The sequence below is a fragment of the Antennarius striatus genome, chromosome 15 (assembly GCF_040054535.1).
Source record: "Antennarius striatus isolate MH-2024 chromosome 15, ASM4005453v1, whole genome shotgun sequence".
Lineage (NCBI taxonomy): Eukaryota > Metazoa > Chordata > Actinopteri > Lophiiformes > Antennariidae > Antennarius > Antennarius striatus.
Window position 1 is genome coordinate 4,714,080 of NC_090790.1, and position 18,897 is coordinate 4,732,976.

Here is an 18,897-nt window from a genome sequence, read left to right on the forward strand (position 1 = left end):
CTATTTACACTTATAACACCTATTTAAATGTCATTCCAACATACTTTGCATCACATATTATGATTCTTGGATATGAATTTGAAAAAAACAAACATTTAATCTCAACATTGTTTTAATCATCTGGGGTACGGTGAAGAAAACAGCGATTAATGATGTTCTCACCAGGTTTACGTAAATGAAATCTGTTATTTAGCAGCCATATTGTCCAGCCCTTCATTGCATTCAAAGCGAATTTGTAGTTGTACTGTTACCCTGGTTACCCTGGTGACTGCAGACGGGGGAAGACGGTTGAGGTGAGTGAAACATCTCCACATCGGTAAAACATTCATTGGTGTGAACCGGCAGCTGTGGACAGTGATTCTGACTCTGTCGTGATGAACTTCATGCTGTGCAGCAGCTGGTCGTGTTTGTGTCCCTGCAGGGAGCCTCAACCATCATCCCCACCCCCGGCTCGCTCATAAGAGACGCCGTCATTTACTTGGTCTCTTTTCTAAAAGGTAGCGTTCACAGACAAACATGGTTTAGACCATGTCTGTGTAGCGTCTCAGCGTCTCCATTTCTACACTTGCTTTTACCCAGTTGTTTGTTGAGGGGAGACAGTTGCAGGACTACAACCCTTGTTTGGGGGAAAAAGTGAATATTTCTTTCACAAATTTATTGAATATGATCACATCATTCTATAAAATTGTCTTCTGTTTTATTTTGCTAATAGAAAATTGATAAAGTCACCAAGAATTGTGTGAAGTAGACTTTGAGTATATGTGGTCAAATCAGACCCCCTTCTGTGTCAAGATAACGGTGATCTTCTCCATCCTCGTGTTGTGAGGGCATCAAAAAGTGGATACATAATAATTTGCAAATAGGATTTCATTCTGCTGAACTTCAGGGACTGCAGGAATGACACTCAATAATTATACACCACGGTATGAAACATAAGTCACAAGACAAACTACAAGTAGAACAGGGCAGACGGACAGCTTTTACATCACAGCTATTTTCAAACCTGCAGGCGTTTCCGTTTGCCAAGCCCCTCCCCTCTATGCTGTGATTGGCTAATATTTGGTGCCTGCACTGAGTATGACAAAGTTTCTTCCACACTAAGGGAATGCAAAGCTCCTGCTTTAATCCACACTTGTCCCAAAGTAGGTTTTTTTTTTTTTCATCTTAATCCATTTCAAATGTAACTGAAAAAATTAAAATGGTAATGACAAAGTAAATAAATCAACAACCAGTAAATTTAACTAGTAGCATTCAAAAGTTTCCAGTGAATGGAAACTGTTCAAACAGAGTCAGAGTCCTACATGTCACCTATTCTATTACCTCAAAACACTTCCAGTAAAGCCTTTTTTTCTGTTCACACATCTTTACTGTAAAGGCTTTCTATAAAATACTGCATCCATATTTAATCTGACAATCTGAGGATAACATTTCCAGAATGTTGTTGCAAAGTGGGGGGGTCCAGAATGGCAGCGCTCTAATTTTTGGTTTTGATCCAACTTTGAAATGGAGAAAAAAAATCCAGGAACCATTTGTTAAAAAGGAAGCACGAGAGGCCACCAATCCAAACACTATGAAAGACTATTACTGCATGTTAAATTGGCATGTTAGAAGTACAACAGCTATTTTAAGAGACATTAGCACATACTCTACTGTCCTATGTAGTGTCAGATGATCATCATCACATCATCATGAGGAAGCACAATAGCAAGGTGACCAAACAGCATCATTCAGATAAGTGCGCCTTACACACGGATGCACAAACCTCCTACAGTTTGATATCCGGGTGTAATAATTATTCTTCAGTACTGCAACATTAGTAATTGTGGATTTTTCTCATTTACAATTCATTCTAATATTTTAAATTTCAATCAGAGCTAGAATTACTTTTTCTTTATACAGAGGAGTAGAGAACTTGTGAAACAATGCCTTAAGCTCAACTTTATTAAACCCAATGACTGTTGTCAGACAACTGCTTTATGTCTAGTGGTGTGAAATTGAGAGAAATACTAAATAAAATTCATATTCCTCATTATGGCCTCGTGTAATAATGCAAGATTCTGGGAAGTAAAATCTGCACATCAGTACCACAAAAATGTCATTAGAAATCTCAAATTTCATTTGTCTAATCCAGGGAAATTCAGCTATCATTACAAAACATCCAATGAGTCAACCGTTCCCTGCTGACCCTCCCAATAATAATAGATATTAATATAAGTAATACTTGGCAGTATCAATAATTCCAATGTCAAATGAGATGACTCTGAAGCTTCCAGGATCTCCTTAAATAGTTCACATAAAAGAATCAGGACTCACCACTCTCTTTTCCCTGAAGTCAATGCCGACTGTTGTGATGAACTTGGGGTTGAACTTGTTGTCTGTGTATCGGTAGAGGAAAGTGGTCTTCCCAACGCCGGAGTCCCCCAGGGCAAGGAGCTTAATAAGGTAGTCATAATCCCCATCAGTCATCCTGATGACCGCGATGAACCTGTGGAAGACACACAGGCCCAGTTTAACATGTGGACACACAGGAACTCATAGTTACTATAGGGTTTTGTGTGTTACTACCCACTAATGAGTTATGACACTGTGATTCGAGGGTCATCCTAACCAAACTGAGACTTTCTCCCACCCTAACGGACCGTTGGGGTTAAATGTGGGTGGAAAACAAGACTGTTCTCATGTTTGCTTACAAGAAAGTACACGAAAATCACACAAAAAAATGAAAGCATGTCTGAAAAACATCATGTAGTGGAAGAAAAAAACAGCATAGAGACCAACTCATATTGCCCAGAAGCTAAATCTAGGAATCTGTAATTATTTTGAACATATTATTTTGATCATGACTTAAATTTATTTGTGAAAAATATCAAGACCCATCTACTCTATAAGGGCTGTCCAGTTTGGAGGTGCTATTCCTCACTATTTTGTTGTCCAGAGATCTTCTAGTTGTTACGACATTCAGGTTGACTGCTGTCAGGGATTTATATGAAGTCTAGCCTGTGGAAACCAATTTTGGCAATTTAAGATTCTCTTTTCTTGAAAGCTTTAAAACCACATTTGAGAAACATGCTCCGCTTTTTTCCCCTCAAATGGAAATTCTTTCAAACAAATCTGAAAATCAAGGTGAAAATAAAGTGCTTCGGGTTACTAGATGGCTTTCTTGCAAATATAATATGACTGAAAATGATGAAGTACATAATAACTTAATCCAACACATTTATTTTCACAAAAGAAAAGAGATTGGTTAAAGAACAAACTTCAGATACCTTGACCCTTTTCTCTCTTTTTCTTTGTATTTCAAAATATAAGTGTAACAGGTTACAGGAAGAGAACCCATTAAGTTTTTCAAATAAAAACAAGTGTAAACTGGTGTGTAGAAGCTCCTGTACAATGTATGTACTGTATTTATGTGTCTAGCTATTTTTAGTCAGTCTGTAAAATATATGCAAAATATATGGATGTTGTGTTGCCATACGTGCAAGTTTGCATTTGAGTTATTGTTCACTAACGGACATATCCTTGATGTGTCACTGGGTAAAAACAATTCACCATCAATGCTTTTCCAGTATCAGTGCTGGAAGTTTGTTAGCTTAATGCAGAACAATATATCTCATTTTATTTATCTCGTTCAGGTTGTCCGTTGATTCTCCATTAATGCCATCAAATTTTCACTTTTTGGTTTGTGAAAAAAAAAAATCTTACCAGCAACTGGAAAGGATGAGGAAAGATAAACATTGAAGGTTCTACTATTTTTTCTTTAAATTAACTATTCTAAGAAAATTAATCCATGTGGCTGTGCGCACATGCCTTACCTTCACTAGTTTCACTTATTCTGAGCATCATCAGTCTCCAACAAATGCAGCTATGAAGTGGACTACTGTACTTGTATTTAAGGCTTAAAAAGTACAATAAAACTCCAAGATTCCCATACCAATGACAATTCAGACTCAGCAGTCACTCATATTTTTGGAAATGGCTGCAGTCTAGCAAGAACCAAACAGAGACCACAGTGGAAATCACAGCTGTATGTTGACAGCGATGAAGAAAAAAAAAAAGATTATTTCCAGAGGCTAAAATTATACAGGTCCTGAAAGATGAGGAGAAAGGTCAATGCTGGTTTAAATCTAGGAGGTCTTATCCTCAAGAGAGCAGGGCGGTCGCTGAGAAACTTAACACAAGTCAGATCGTTTAATTTTGACATTTCTTTAGTATCAGTGGATTTTTGTCCACAAAAAGAAAACCTCTTTAGGATCCACAGCAGATCTCGTGAAAACCTGGCCTCTAACGTTATTAAAGTCATTACCAAGAAACAGACAGCAGCATCCCATAGGTCAGATATACTGAAGTAGAACATGAGATCGGCTGACGGTCATGTACTAGATAGCATCAAGTTGTTTTAGTGGAGATGGTATCTGTGAAGAAAAGGAAAGCATCTTTCATGTGAAGCCTTTAAATCAAGTGTTCACATATCTGAAGAGTGTCAGTCTGGGGTCTGTCTGCCTGATGGCTGTGGTATATTTAGAGAGGGGATCATAAGACTCTAATTCACTCAGCTGACAAGACGCACAGATGAACCGACGCTGTGCTTTATTACAGGGGACAGGAGGACTGATCTCCTTGCTGTGAAAGAGGAATCACAAAGTTGCTATTAAACAAGCACACATACAACTAGAGCACTAAATCAGTGGAAGAACTCTGATCACAGATCGGTTTGTGTGGTTCCCACCTGTTTCCAGTCCTCTGAAACTACCTCTATAAGCGAATTTCATTTCAATGCTTTCTGGACAGTACATTACTTTTAGTTGGTATGTATCTTTAAATCAAGAAGACCCATAGCACAGAGAGTTCAGAGGTGAAATAAGTCAGCATCCTTACACAGAACACAGAGCAGACATTTCTAATCAATCACAAATTCTTTTCCAGCCAATGATAACACATCTGTGACAAATAAAGCTACCATGGTTGACTGGATTCTTTAACATAAATGTATAGTTTCCTTATTTGTGGGGAACGCTTGTGACAGACAGACAAATCAATCAATCAATTGTCAATCAAGTCTTTTCAGGTTAGTGGTGAGATATGACAGAAGATTATAGAAATCTATTACTATAAGTGGAAAACCAGAACTGTTAACAGACACGGCAAAAAAACCCCACACAGTCACCACAAAAGAACATAATGGAGTCAAGATTTGCAAGGATTTTTTAAATGAATGTTTTTAACCTGATTTGAACATTAATCAAATATTTTTTAAGAAAAATGTCAAATTAATAATGGCTTTAATGATGGCATAATAAAGCCATGTGAATTATGATGCAAATTTCAGGCTGGGTCTACCGAAAAAAAAGTGGCAGCTGCGTTCATACCAAACTATAAAGATACTGTATTGAGTGCATCATAAAAAAAATCTGAAAAGATCTCAAAAGATCAGAAAAGAAAAGAAATGGAAATGATGAGTCTTTTTCTGACTCTTGCCTTATTTTATTCCAAAGTTTTGTGGAAATCTATTGGAAGCCAATGACCTCCATATCAACCAGTGGACACGGCTGAAAACATGAACTGCTCAGAGAAGCAAACAACAGAAACATCCACCGAAAACAAACAGAAGAAGTGTTTCACAGCCTTTGCTTCAGCCAGGAGAGGAAAGGTTTTCCCTCAAGTCTACAACACATTGTGTGTATCTCATTACCAAACCATAAACACAAAGATACATAAAAAATGTATGACACATTACACAGCAGGAGGAAGTAGGGGATAGAATCTGACAGGCCAGTCCTGCAGCACAGAGTGTAAGATGTCAGAACATTCATCAAGGAAGTTTGCTCTCCTCCCACACAAACTTTGCCGCTTCAGAGAATCCAGTTATCCAATAAAAATGTATGTCCAGCTAACAAAAAAGCAGAACCAGAATGGAGACTGCAGGAATGAAGATGCAGCTCGAGGCTGTCCTCTTGAGAAAAACACCACCTCATTGTTCTTTGAGACGCTGCGATGTGTCACAGTCAACACTGGTTTCTTTTCACATCAACAATCACTTTTTCAAACTTGAGCCTAAAGTGATTGTGAAACAAATCTCTTATCAGCAAACCTCATTTTCGAACTGTCCATTTTAAGTTGGGTCAGTTATAAATGTCTACGTTTACTTACGTTGTTAAATCTTGGTGCGTGTTTGTATTTTCAGAACCTCTGTGTTGTATGCTTTTACAATCCACAGGTTGAATCCCAACACTGCACTGCTACATAAATCATCTCCAACAACAGCATAATGTACAACCCCATGGAGGGGCATAAATCCACCTGACAGACCGTAAATGTTACGTCGAACCAGTCGGCACAGTGCCGTTCTAAACACAGAGATTTATTATGCAGACTAATTCAGTCTGACCAGGAAAAGAAAAATTGGTGATTGTATACAGCACGTTTGCAACAATGATGCAAAAAGCATGACTCTATTATAAGATGACAATTTAAAGCAACTGATCTGAAGTTGGCTTCATCTGCACAGCTGCTTCCAGCTGTCCAGTAACCTCATTGGCTGTTAAGTACTAGGATCAAATCCTCAGAGCGTCTGTCGGCCCTAAAACACAGGAGCAGTGCATCCTGGGTTCCTTCTGGGGAAGGCTAATTCCTGGATCCATCTAGCCAGAGCATGTAGGTGCTTCCTGCTTGACAAAGACACGGGCTGCCGTTGACTAATTGGCTCATCCAATGCATTCAATCCAGGTCTGGAAGACCCCCCCAGGACGCCATCCACTGCCTTATCAGGACCAAACCCAGACATTTTAAGGAGGGCATACAGATATAAAAGGACGAAACAAGCTGCTGATTTACATTATGAGTTGCCATGACAACATTCAGGCACGCTGGATCAATTTAATCCTCACCTTAATACATTCTATAAATCATTAAGAATGATAATAATAACCATACCAACACACTGATGCTAACTAGGTATAATCTTCATCACCTTTATTTTCTAAGGCATCAGTTCGCTTGTCCAATAGTCTTATGGTCTATGTTATATGTTTTACTGTAGAATGTCACGGTTCTTCCTCAATACATTAAACATTCTTTCGTGAAAATATATCAGCTAGTTTCAGCTTATTAGACAAGGATGGCAAAAAAAACAACAACAACCTGACAATGTTGGGAAAAAAGGACCCATCTAATTATCCTAATCCTTTTTCACATTTAACACTCCTTTACAAGGTTCTTGGAAATCCATCAAGTAGTTAGTGCGTAATCTATTAACACACAAACAGATAAGATACACAAACCAACCACGGCCAACAGAAAAACACAAATAATTTCCTGATACATTTTCAAACAATCCAAATTCAATTACCAAATTACATTTATTCTCACAAGACAAGACAGTTATGAACAAAACTGAGTCCTGCTGATTTACAAGCTCCACAACAATGTTAGTTTAAAATGACAGGAGGCGAAAAAATTTTAGAGGATTATGAGGTGATCTATGATCATTTAAGGATTGCAAAGGTATAAAAAAAAAATTGGGGTCAGTTAATTTAATCAAACATAACTATGGAATGAAAAATCCCAGGAAAACCTCTGGATGACATCTTTTTTATCGTTACATCAAACATTTTAATAGCGTGAGGAAAAAGAAGACTCCTAAAAATAGTGAAGACAAAATGGAATGAGTTTCATAGAGGGAGGGGTGGATGTGACTCAGGTTGACCTACCCTCCACTCTCATGGTGAAATGCTGAATGATGGCAAACAGCTTAATTTCAGTAAATGTATGTAAATATGATCATCAGGCCAAAAGGTCAGGCATTCTACTGCTGAAACGAATACCTGAGTATTTGTGTTTTTCACATAAGGTTACATTAAACCAGCTAAAATCTGTTTCCTGCTTGGCAGCGTGTGCATGAAAGAAAAACTAAGATTTGAGAAACCAGTTTCACAATACCAGACGTCCCACATACCGCTGTCTGTCAGTCACCAGTTCAGAGGAAATTATGCTGTTGACCAAAGGCAAGAAAGTTGAATTTGGGTTAAAAAAAAAAAAGGCCTTCATCTGATTTTATCCAATATTCTCAAGTGTTAGTACAAAGAAAACATTTTTAGGTCACATCTGATTTGTCTCCTGTGTATTTGGTTCATTTCTCTTTGCTGTTTATTCTATGCTGCATATTTCAGGTCATATTTCATCTCAGGTCCATGTTTCACATTTCCTCCACTTTCTCTCCTGTCTTTATGTCATTGGTTTCATCTGAGTCACGATCTCCTCCTCCCACTGTATTTAGTCTGTTTACCTGCTCTTCTGTGTCGGTCCATTGTTGTACATGCATATTGCACATTCTAGCCTTTTACTCTTCACTTCCTTCTACAATTCCTGTTTCCTGGTATTCCTAGTGTTACCTATGAATGTGTCTTGAGTTCATCCTGTTTTTGGACTTTCCGTCTGTCTTCTGCGATTCTTCGTATTATACGTTTCAACTGGGTCCTGCCCGGGTTTTCTTCCTCAATGAGGGAGTTTTTCCCCGCCACCGTCGCTTATGCTTGCTCTGGAGGGCATTGTTGGCTTTCTATCTGTAAAGGGCTTTGAAATGTCTTCAGATGTGACTAAGCACTATATAAATAAAAGTTGATTAATTGATTGATAAACCAAAACAGTTGTGCACTGATATTGAAACATTGCTCTCATTGTTCACACTTAATTAAATCTGACAAAAGCCACACTCAAAACTGCCAAAAAGGTCACTTTTGGCAGCAAATCCATCCTTCTGGATGACAAAATGTGCTGAGGAAATGACTATAACCCACCAAATTATGAGCAGGTAACTTTTGAATGGATACTTGCACCAGTGTTTTTTTTTTTTAATTCTCAAGGCATTCTGAGGATATTGCATTCACAAATATAAGACACAAACCATAAGAACATAATTCCTTGAGCCACAGATGCTCACTGGTGCAGAGGCAAGAAAAGCCATAAAGAAGACTGTTGAAACATTTTAATACCAGCAGCAGGATGTCGATATATTTCTGACAATATAAAGAACAACTGACGAGGACAGGGGCATCTGAAAAATTGCTAAAAATGAAATTTAAGAACAAGCATGCATCTTTTCCAGTGAATGCCATCCGCATGTTAAAGAACTCTATACAAAGATCTTTTTGCAAGGGGTCTATAAAATAAATATGAAACCATAATTAAAAAAAGGTCAATTAATAAAAATGTAAAGGATTATAAACTTAACGGAAGCCAAAGTTTACTAACGGTTGATATTGTCTAAACACAGGCAGCTGAACAGTGACGCTGAAGTTTTGCCAGACATGTCGATGTTTGACTGATAAATGATTGAAAATGATAGAACACCACAGAAGCATGTCTTGTTTCAGATAGTTCCTATCAAACTTTTTCTGTTTTGTCATAATCTACTAAAGAGAAAAGGTCGGCAGACATTTGTCAGAGACCTTTCTGTCTGACTGCTGTGACCTCTGAATCATCTTAAACAGATCTGATTTGATTCGGTTTCCATCTGATCTGCCGACTCCGCTGAAGGTCTCCGTCATTACCGAATCTATCCCTCTGGAGTCAACGATCAATAACCGCTAACGCAGATGAAGAATAACCCTTGATTATCTAATTTGTCCGGACGTCCTCGAGGGTTTACCCCTCAGGTCATCCAAAACCTTTCAGCGTTTCAGACCTACTTAGCAAAAACAGTGAGGCAAATAACGAGACAGCAGGAAGATGAAGGAGGGGAGATCTGAGCAGCATCCACTTGGCCTGCTGTGGACATAAAGATATTACTTATGGCTATTTTTATAACAATAGACAGGTAAAGTTTTATCCAGACAAAGCTTGGTGTACCGAGTTACTCATGATGTCAAAGAACGGTTCTGAAGTAGAGCTACAGAGAATCCAGTGGTTTCTGGAACCAGATCACATAGAATATGACACATTTGATTGAAGTAAACTGGTGTATATTTATTTATCTATCCATCTGTGAGCCCCACAGGGGCGTCCTCTATCCCTCCCTAATCCCACAGCACGAGATGGGCTAACATCTTTACACACAGCACACACAGCTTGATGTGAAAGGTCAGCATGGATAAATGAATACCGAGAGGAAGAAGAGGGAGGAGAACATCAAGAAACAGGCCCGTACTGCAAGATGTACACTAACAGGCACTAATGCAGGCACGGCTGATGCTTCTTTTCACAGGGATAGTGGGAAAAATATTATAAACTGGAACTATAATGAATGAATGAATGAATGAACTATAATGCAGGAACTGAGCCAGTAGATTTGAATACTGTGAAAATGTGACTATCAAATACGGTATATAATGAGGGATTGTTTTATTAGATTCTTGAAAGTTAACTGATTCTTGAAAGTTAACACTCTGGATTTATTGGAAAGTACGTATGTACCCACCCCTGGATTTTAATAGTAAAAATATCACCATAAAGTCTGTGTTCCACGTCCCAAGAGCCAGCATCTGTAGCCGGGGATCAGATCGCCAAGGTCCCCGCCTTCACCCACCAGCCAGCTCACAATGCACTGGTTTGGTGGCCCCAGTATTGCATCTCTGCTTTTTGCAGATGACGTGGTGCTGTTGGCGTCATCAAGCAGTGATCTGCAACTCTCACTGGAGCGGTTCGCAGCTGATTGTGAAGTGGATAGGATGAGAATCAGCACCTCCAAATCTGAGACCATGGTCCTCAGTTGGAAAAGGGTGGAGTGCCCTCTCTGGGTTGGGGATGAGATCCTGCCCCAAGTGGAGGAGTCCAAGTATTCTGGGTCTCGTTCACGAGTGAGGGTACGATGGAACGGGAGATCGACAGGCGGATCGGTGCAGCGTCTGCAGTAATGCGGACTCTGTATCGGTCCGTCGTGGTGAAGAAGGAGCTGAGCCGAAAGGCAAAGCTCTCGATTTACCGGTCGATCTACTTTCCTGCCCCCACCTATGGTCACGAGCTGTGGATCGTGACCGAAAGAACAAGATCCTGGATACAAGCGGCGGAAATGAGTTTCCTCCGCAGGGTGTCCTGACTCTCCCTTAGAGATAGGGTGAGAAGTTCGGTCATCCGGGAGGGACTCAGAGTCGAGCCGCTGCTCCTCCGCATCGAGAGGAGCCAGATGAGGTGGCTCGGGCATCTGGTCAGGATGCCTCCTGGACGCCTCCCCGGGGACGACACAGGACACGCTGGAGAGACTATGTCTCCCGGCTGGCCTGAGAACGCCTTGGGATTCTCCCAGAGGAGCTGGACAAAGTGGCTAGGGAGAGGGAAGTCTGGGCTTCCCTGCTTAAGCTGCTGCCCCCGCGACCCGACCCCGGATAAGCAGAAGAAGATGGATGGATGGAAGTCTGTGTTTTATGATGCCAACGTAATTATCATTGTTGTGTCTAACTGACTTTATCTTGTGTTATCCAAGAAAAACCATCCATAGATTTTTAGATATTGTTCTTTGAAGCATGGAATGCCTAAAACCAAAACTCTTACTTCTTCATCTCCTCCCGTGTGGACATGTGACCCACGAGGGCCAGCAGCTGAACAGACTGTGTTTACAGCACTGCAGTGTCAACCTGTGACATTTAAAGCAAACTGATACCCTGTGCCGTTCAGACAGCGGTGATTCACATCACAACACATCCACTTCATGAAAATATTTACACATAATCTTCCTATTTCTACATCTCCCTCCATATTTTAACACTCTTTCATTCTGTTTTAGTGTATGTGCGGTTCACACCAACAGCTTTACATCTGTCCTCTCACTGTACTTTTAACACACATTGTGTTTTTCCACCTACTTATTTTTACACACATGATGAAGGACTGTTTTTATTGATACAGCTTCCAGATGACAATGAGGCACTGAATGACTTAACACCTCTTCATGCCAATGTATTAAGAGACATTAAACAGGAGGTGACAATTAGTATACTGAACATGATCAACCTTAAAATCATCTTTCTAGGGAAAAATTACCAAGATGAAGAATAAGATTTACATAAAAATCCAAACATCAGTGACGTATCAGAGCTCATCAACAGATAGAAGTAAAATTATTCAACCCCTATTTGGCTAATTTGCCATCAACCAGTTGTTTGCATCGGTTCAGACAGGAACAGTTTAGATAGCTCAAAGAAACAGATATTTTTTTATAGATTTAAAATAGAATATTAGGTTTAATGAAACCTGTAGTGTCAAAATTATTCAACACAGCCATGAAACAAAATGACTAAATCCACCAACAGCAAACCAGTTAGAACAGCTGCTGTGTTCTTTAATCTAATGTAGACACACCAGACCAGGGTTGTGCTGCAGGCAGCAGGTCTCATGAGACCAATAACCCAGATTTTTAGTTTAACGCACTTACCTTTGAGAGACGTGTGCAAAACAAACGGCTGAAGAACGGACCAGAGAGCATGGGACATGTGTCAGAGGGCATTATAGTGATCATACAATAAACACTTGGTAGAGAAAGAGATAATTTTTAGACAAATAAACCATGAAATTCAAAGCTACAGGACACATTTCCACTTCAGATGAACTCAAAGAACTCAGAGATCAAAATTTAAATCCCCTCAAAACTTTTTTATGATGGGATTTTCCTCATTATCCTTTTTAAAACATTGTACTTTTGCATCTGTACTTTCTAGTTTTTTTACGGCAGCATCATCAATAACTTTTATGACACAGTCATTTGTTGTAATGTAATCAGTGAATTTCTTGTTGTTTTACTGCAGCATTTTCAAATGCTCAGTAATCATAATAATCCAAAAATATACACTCAAATCACACAACATTTAACAAACAGGTTAAACTAATGACATGACAGCAAAGTTGTTTGACATAAGATCAGTGACAGCATCCAATAACATTAAAGAGAGCATAAAGTTCTCATAATGAACTGTGATAAAGGGTGGGGCCCATGGGCGGGGCCAGACGGAATTATATTTGGAACACAGTGTCTTGTGTGTCCAAAATTAAGATTCGATGAACATGAAAATCAAGTTGTTTGTTTTATTTCCGAGGCTGTGGCCTACACAATGCAAAACATTTAAGTGTGTGTCTTTGCTCAAAGCAGCAAAGCAAATGTCTAGGACTAATCTACTGGATCATTGTTCATTGAGAAAAACACATGTGATCGGTCAGCTGATTGAATCCACCCCAGGAGAGTAAGATAAAAACCAGCATTGTGACAAGCTGGGGGGCAATCTTTCTCTGCTGCTTATTAAAGTAATGTGTGGAATGTTTTCAGACCTCTTTGGTGTCCTGTCCTGAAACCCAGATAGTAGATCACTGAATAAAGTGTCAGAGTCAGTGACGGAGCCTACAGGTTCTGACGGGGGTCTCTTTCAATAGATTTATTTACCGCCGTAATTCACAGATGCTCACAGAAGCTCTATATCAACATGAGAATTAGCATCACTCTAGTAGTAACAACCCTAACAGCCTGTGGTTGTCCTTATAATTGAAGTATAGCTGCTAATGAGATGCATTCATTCCAGTGGATCAGTTCAAATTACCAGTATAACTCTGGCTGGCGTGTCAGTCTCATTAAAGCTTACTGGTCACCTTTTCTGCACCCTTTCATGTCGTCACGTCAACTTTGACTCATCTCAATTGTTGAAGCAATTGCATACAATTAGTGACCGTTCTGCTGTGAAGCCAATGAGGTCCTGTCTGCTAGAGTTTGTGACTTTTATCTGGGCTTGCGCTAGCCGATTGCCACTACGCCATAGGCGAAGTAAATTCCAGAGTGGCTACAAGGTTTTTAGCCTGTGTAGCCAAAAAAGGCTAAAACTTGCAACTTTTTTGGACTCCGAGAATCCCCGAGCGATAACATAAGAAAACAAACTTTTTCTCTTGCTAGGCGGAGCGCATGGCGACGGAAATAGCCGAAGTGACCCGAACGCTCCCGATCATTAAATATGCACTCGGGTCATAACCTCCTCTAGTCCAATAAAAAAAAAAGGATTCTATTTTTACAAGCCAAACCCGTGAATTGGTGTACGACAAGGCGAGGACGATCGATCCAAAGAAAGTGAGAATAGAGTGTTTTATAGTAGATTTTGCATTAAAATTCTAATTGAACAACAAATGGTGAATGCTGAGAGGGGATAGGACTGGTGACAGACCGATCAGAAGGTAAATGAAAGATATTATCAATACTTTTTTGTAGTCTTCGACTTTTGATCCCTATGACTGGCAGGAATAACCAGCGATGCATGTGAATACACATTCACCTCGCCACAGAATGTGGCTTTTTCTGGTTTACTCAATTCTTTTACACTGAGCCACAGTGGTTTAGTCGTACTACCTCCTAGTGCAAGCCCAGTTTATGACATGATTTGCTGACACTTCCTGTTTTTAATCTGTTGCCTGTCATTTTACAATCATGATAGATGGTCCTGGAAATTAAATGAATGGTAATATTCCATGTTTACACGTTCATATAAACAGACATAGAGAAAGCTTATTTTCCTTTCTCCTGGTGTCTGAAGGCTTTGTATTTCCAGCCATCAGTCCTTACCATGGCCCAGAGGAGGTTTCACACACTTGAAACAGTCATGCTTTTTACAAAGTGACCACGATACATTTCAACCAGTCAGTTACTGACCATAGACTGCTCGCCATAAATTATCCTAGAGGATATATGACAAGGCATAAAGATATTTACTCCACACAGGATCTCACAACATCCAGAAATAGTCAGTAAAGCCTGAAGCTGAATAAAGTTTTTTTCAGGCATTTTAGGCAACACATTTCCACTCTGCTGTCAAACAGGTTCTAAGATAATAGTGTTTAAACAATCATGCAACGTTTATCCTTCTACAGAGCATAGGAAGAGCTGATCCTCACAGTTGTAGTTCAGTTCATGTCACATTTAAAGATGTATTTACTACAATGTCAGACTTACAACAAGATAGAACATCTAAGACTGAAACAAACCTGATTAGAGAATGAAATTCAGCTGTAATATTTTTAATTCTGTGGTTTTACACATCAACCACAGCTTGAGTGACATGTCCATGCTCACCCAAAATAGTAGCTGAAAAATGTAATTTATGTCTGGTGAAAACATATAATATATATAAAATATACAGTATATACTATTCAATTCCCGAAGACAACAAATCAAAAAATCAACCTCAGACAAACTTGCTGTCAGTTCAAACCCCACAAGTTCCCATCTTTGAATAAAGACTCATGTTCTAAACAGTCAAGTGTTGTAGTCCAAATCAAACATCAAAAAGAACCTAATGATGAATTTTATCAGAATCAGAATCAGAATCAGAATCAGAATCAGCTTTATTGGCCATCGTTTGTAAAAAGCAGACGAGGAATTTGTTTCCGGCAGGTGGTGTCTCAAACTGTTCATTCATAACTTAACTATTCTAAATACTTAAATATTATGGTGACTTTTTCTCACTGGTGGATGAACATACACACTGTAGTGGGTATTTGTGGAACCAGGGCTGAACGTATATTCTTTATTCAGAAAAAAAAAAAAAAAGTAGCAAAACAATTTAATTGACTTCTTTTGATTCATCTAATTTATGATCGTCTGAGGCTGATGTTGAATCAGCTGATTTTTTGTTGTTGTTGTAATTTTTTTAATTTTATATACTATTCTAATCCCCAAAGGGAAATTAAGAATGCACACTGTAGTGTATTAGTTAGTCTTGCGCATGCATATTAGTGTGTACAGGCCCCTGTAATACACACAACCACAAGGGGCCTGTAAACATGCAATGGGGGGTAGAGTGGCGGGCAGCCCCTTTGTGGAGCGCCCAAATGAGCAGCTTGTGAGGGGGCGGTGCCTTGCTCGAGGGCGTCTCGGCAGTGCTCCGGAGGTGAGCTGACACTGACTATGTACAGTTTTGCTAGTCAGTCAAACTAGACTGTTCCAAATCACATGTTCCCTCAAAGTTAACATATCACATGTCAGTCTAGTTACTGGCATAGCACATGAAAGTCAACAGTGCTATCTCAAATCAGATGCTGCTACAGTGTGTCTGGAAGCTACATTTAGCACGAATGCTACATCGCTTTCAAAATATCAACGGCTTTAGTAAATTTGATTTTTAAAGTGCTTTTTAAAGCACAGAGCCAAGCAAAATGTCTTTATGTTCTGCTGATGTCAGGGCTCGCTCAGATCCCTGACATCATGTTGAGCTCAACGACACAACAGCACCTATGGACTTGTGAAAAAGGGTGTGATCACATTCCACAGCTACAGATGCAACAGTCACCAAAAAACAGACAAAAAAAGCGTTGACTCTTTTGGAGGTTTTTTTAATTATTATTTCTCTCTTTTCAGCCTGCAGCCTATCACACGCCTGCAAAAGTCAACAAACAGTGCTGTGACAATACTGAGAAACAGCCGTTCCGTCGGGTGTCGAGGAGCTCCTTACCTCCAAGTAGCTCCTCAGCGTGTTCAACAGCAGTTTGAGATCCGAGGAAGATACGATCCTTCCGGAGCAGCCCGAGTGGCAGCCCTGCATCTACCACCTCCACCGACCGACTGGGTGGCTGACTGGCTGTCTGACTGCTCTGAGGAGTAACTGGATGACTGACTACCAGGCAGCTGGCGGGAGAACAGAAAGCCACTCCCCTCACCGAGCAGCTGACTCGCTGCCTGGCTGGAGGGATGGATGGATGACTGGTCTAACGGCTCTGCCTCGCTGTCGGCCCTGGTGCCTGGTTTTCAGCCTGGAAAACAGAAGGAAGACGTGGCAACTTACTGCTTTATTAAATGCTAGATAAACGAGAAACTGACAGACACACACTCAAACACTTGACCGACTGACCAACTGGCTAACTTACCAACTTCTTCAACGACAGACTAACTAAATAAAAGTCTGACTGGATAATTAAATGACTAAGTTTCCAGCTGAATAAAGAATAACCTGTCCCTAAATGACTGATTTGAAGACTTAACATCCATACAGACTGATAATCAAACCAGGTAACGAGTAAAAAATGTGTTAACTGAAAAAGAGGCTAGATATTTGAAAAACTAAACCAGCAGGAGTCCAACCAACTAGCTGACTATTCAAACCATTAACCGACTAAACGACTGTTGATGTACACTGATAAAATATTCAATGTCTGTATGGTTTCCTGACTCAAAAAGCTGCTGCAGTCGACTATCTGCCCGACTGACTGACTGGTTAACTGACTGCCTGGTTAGTTACCAGCTGAGGTCCAGATGCAGTTCGCTGGTTTCTCTCTGCTTTTCCTTCTTCCTTCTCCTCTACTGTCTGCCTCTCCATTCTCTCTCTCTCCCTCTCTCTCTCTGTGTTTGCCTATGTAATGAGAGGGTGGGGTCAAGCTGCAGTGAGCTACCTCCTGACTGACACACACACACACACACACACACACACACACACACACACACACACACACCCTTATCAGTTAGTAAGTATAGACCAAGGCCTTCGGTCATTCCGGTGGAGGAAACGGTGTGTGTGTGTGTGTGTGTGTGTGTGTGTGTGTGTGTGTGTGTGTGTGTGTGTGTGTGTGTGTGTGTGTGTGTGTGTGTGTAGTGAAACAGGAAGCAGGTGAGAATTGTTGTGTGTCCTTTCTTAAGCAGAATGAATTTTGTGTTTTACCAATCATCCAAAGCTGAACAGTCCCCAACATGAAAAGGACGAGACTAAACCTGAATGCTACTTATAACGTGGTATTTACTCAGTGGAGCAGGGGGGTGGAGCCATTGGTTTTTCTGTTGCATTCTATTTCAAATGAGGTTTCCTTGGTGATTAAGCTGTGATATCACAGTTTCAGTAAATAACAGAGCAGCTATAGGAGTGTGTTGGTTATTAGTTCCAAACTTGTTTATAGAGCCAGTGTCTCCTAGAAACAATACTCTATCTCTATCTTGAGGAAGAAAAGGTACAGGATTGGTTTCTCTGCAGTCCAGTCCTAACGCTGAAAATGTGTGGAGTAACATCAAACAAGTCATGAAATATGAAACATTTAAAAATCAGTCAGTGGTTGTTCGTATCTATGAACGTTCGTAAGTCAGATGCTCGTCTCTCGGGGAGCACAGTGTAAAGCCACCGTAACAATTAGCCCATGCTATCATTAACCACATCCTCACTGTGAGAGGGGTGTGCAACAGGCGTTGATAGATAGAGCTCATTGACATTTTAATGGTGGATGCCAAAAACAGCCTGGTCTCAGTAGAGGTCATTGGAGACTTTTAGACAGCTGAAATTCAGGACCACAGATTAGTTTGGGGAAAAACTATAAAAATGTGCAACTGATTAAAAAGATTATAATATGGGACCTTTAAACACGGTAAAATTTTAATTATTAAAATTGATCAATCATTTAATTAATTATTAAAATAGAAGCTGAAAACCTAGAGTCCGCGGCCAATACTTTTGTCATTAGTTTTTTCAATGTAAAAACCTCTTGGTCTGCAAAAAATGGTTGGTCACTTACTTCTTCTGGATGAGAGAGAGAGAGAGAGAGAGAGAGAGAGAGAGAGAGAGAGAGAGAGAGAGAGAGAGAGACAGAGAGACAGAGAGACAGAGAGACAGAGAGAGAGAGAGAGAGAGGTGACTACACCGGTTACATGTGTCCATGCAGGGAAGCATCAAGCAGTTTGTGTTGATGACATTTAGGCCATGTTAAAGGCCAACTAACAACAATGACGTTACCATGACAAAACTTCCCTCGCTGCCTCTGAAAGATGCTGCTGCATTCAGTGACATCAGGATGAATTTAATTCTGCTGGATTGATTTGGGATCTTCAAGCAGTTAGTCACAGATTATGTATGTATGGATGTATGAATGTATGTATGAATGTATCTATTTATGTATGCATGTATGTATGCATGTATGTATGTATGTATGTATGTATGTATGTATGATTGGATGTATGGATGTATGATT

The 18,897-nt window shown here is 39.9% G+C and overlaps 1 protein-coding gene across 3 annotated transcripts in view; it reads right to left on the reverse strand.

The window, feature by feature from the left end:
- Positions 1–18,897, reverse strand: part of rab27b (RAB27B, member RAS oncogene family) — a 41,839-nt gene that overhangs the window by 6,300 nt on the left and 16,642 nt on the right. The window contains exons 1-3 of one of the 3 annotated variants that reach the window (XM_068335367.1): positions 17,190–17,281; positions 16,407–16,704; positions 2,314–2,485 (exon numbers count right to left, since the gene is read on the reverse strand). In XM_068335367.1, the coding sequence (XP_068191468.1) occupies positions 2,314–2,466 (153 nt within the window). In that variant the 5' untranslated portion in view covers positions 2,467–2,485; positions 16,407–16,704; positions 17,190–17,281. The other 2 variants (XM_068335368.1, XM_068335366.1) reach the window with 2 other exon arrangements.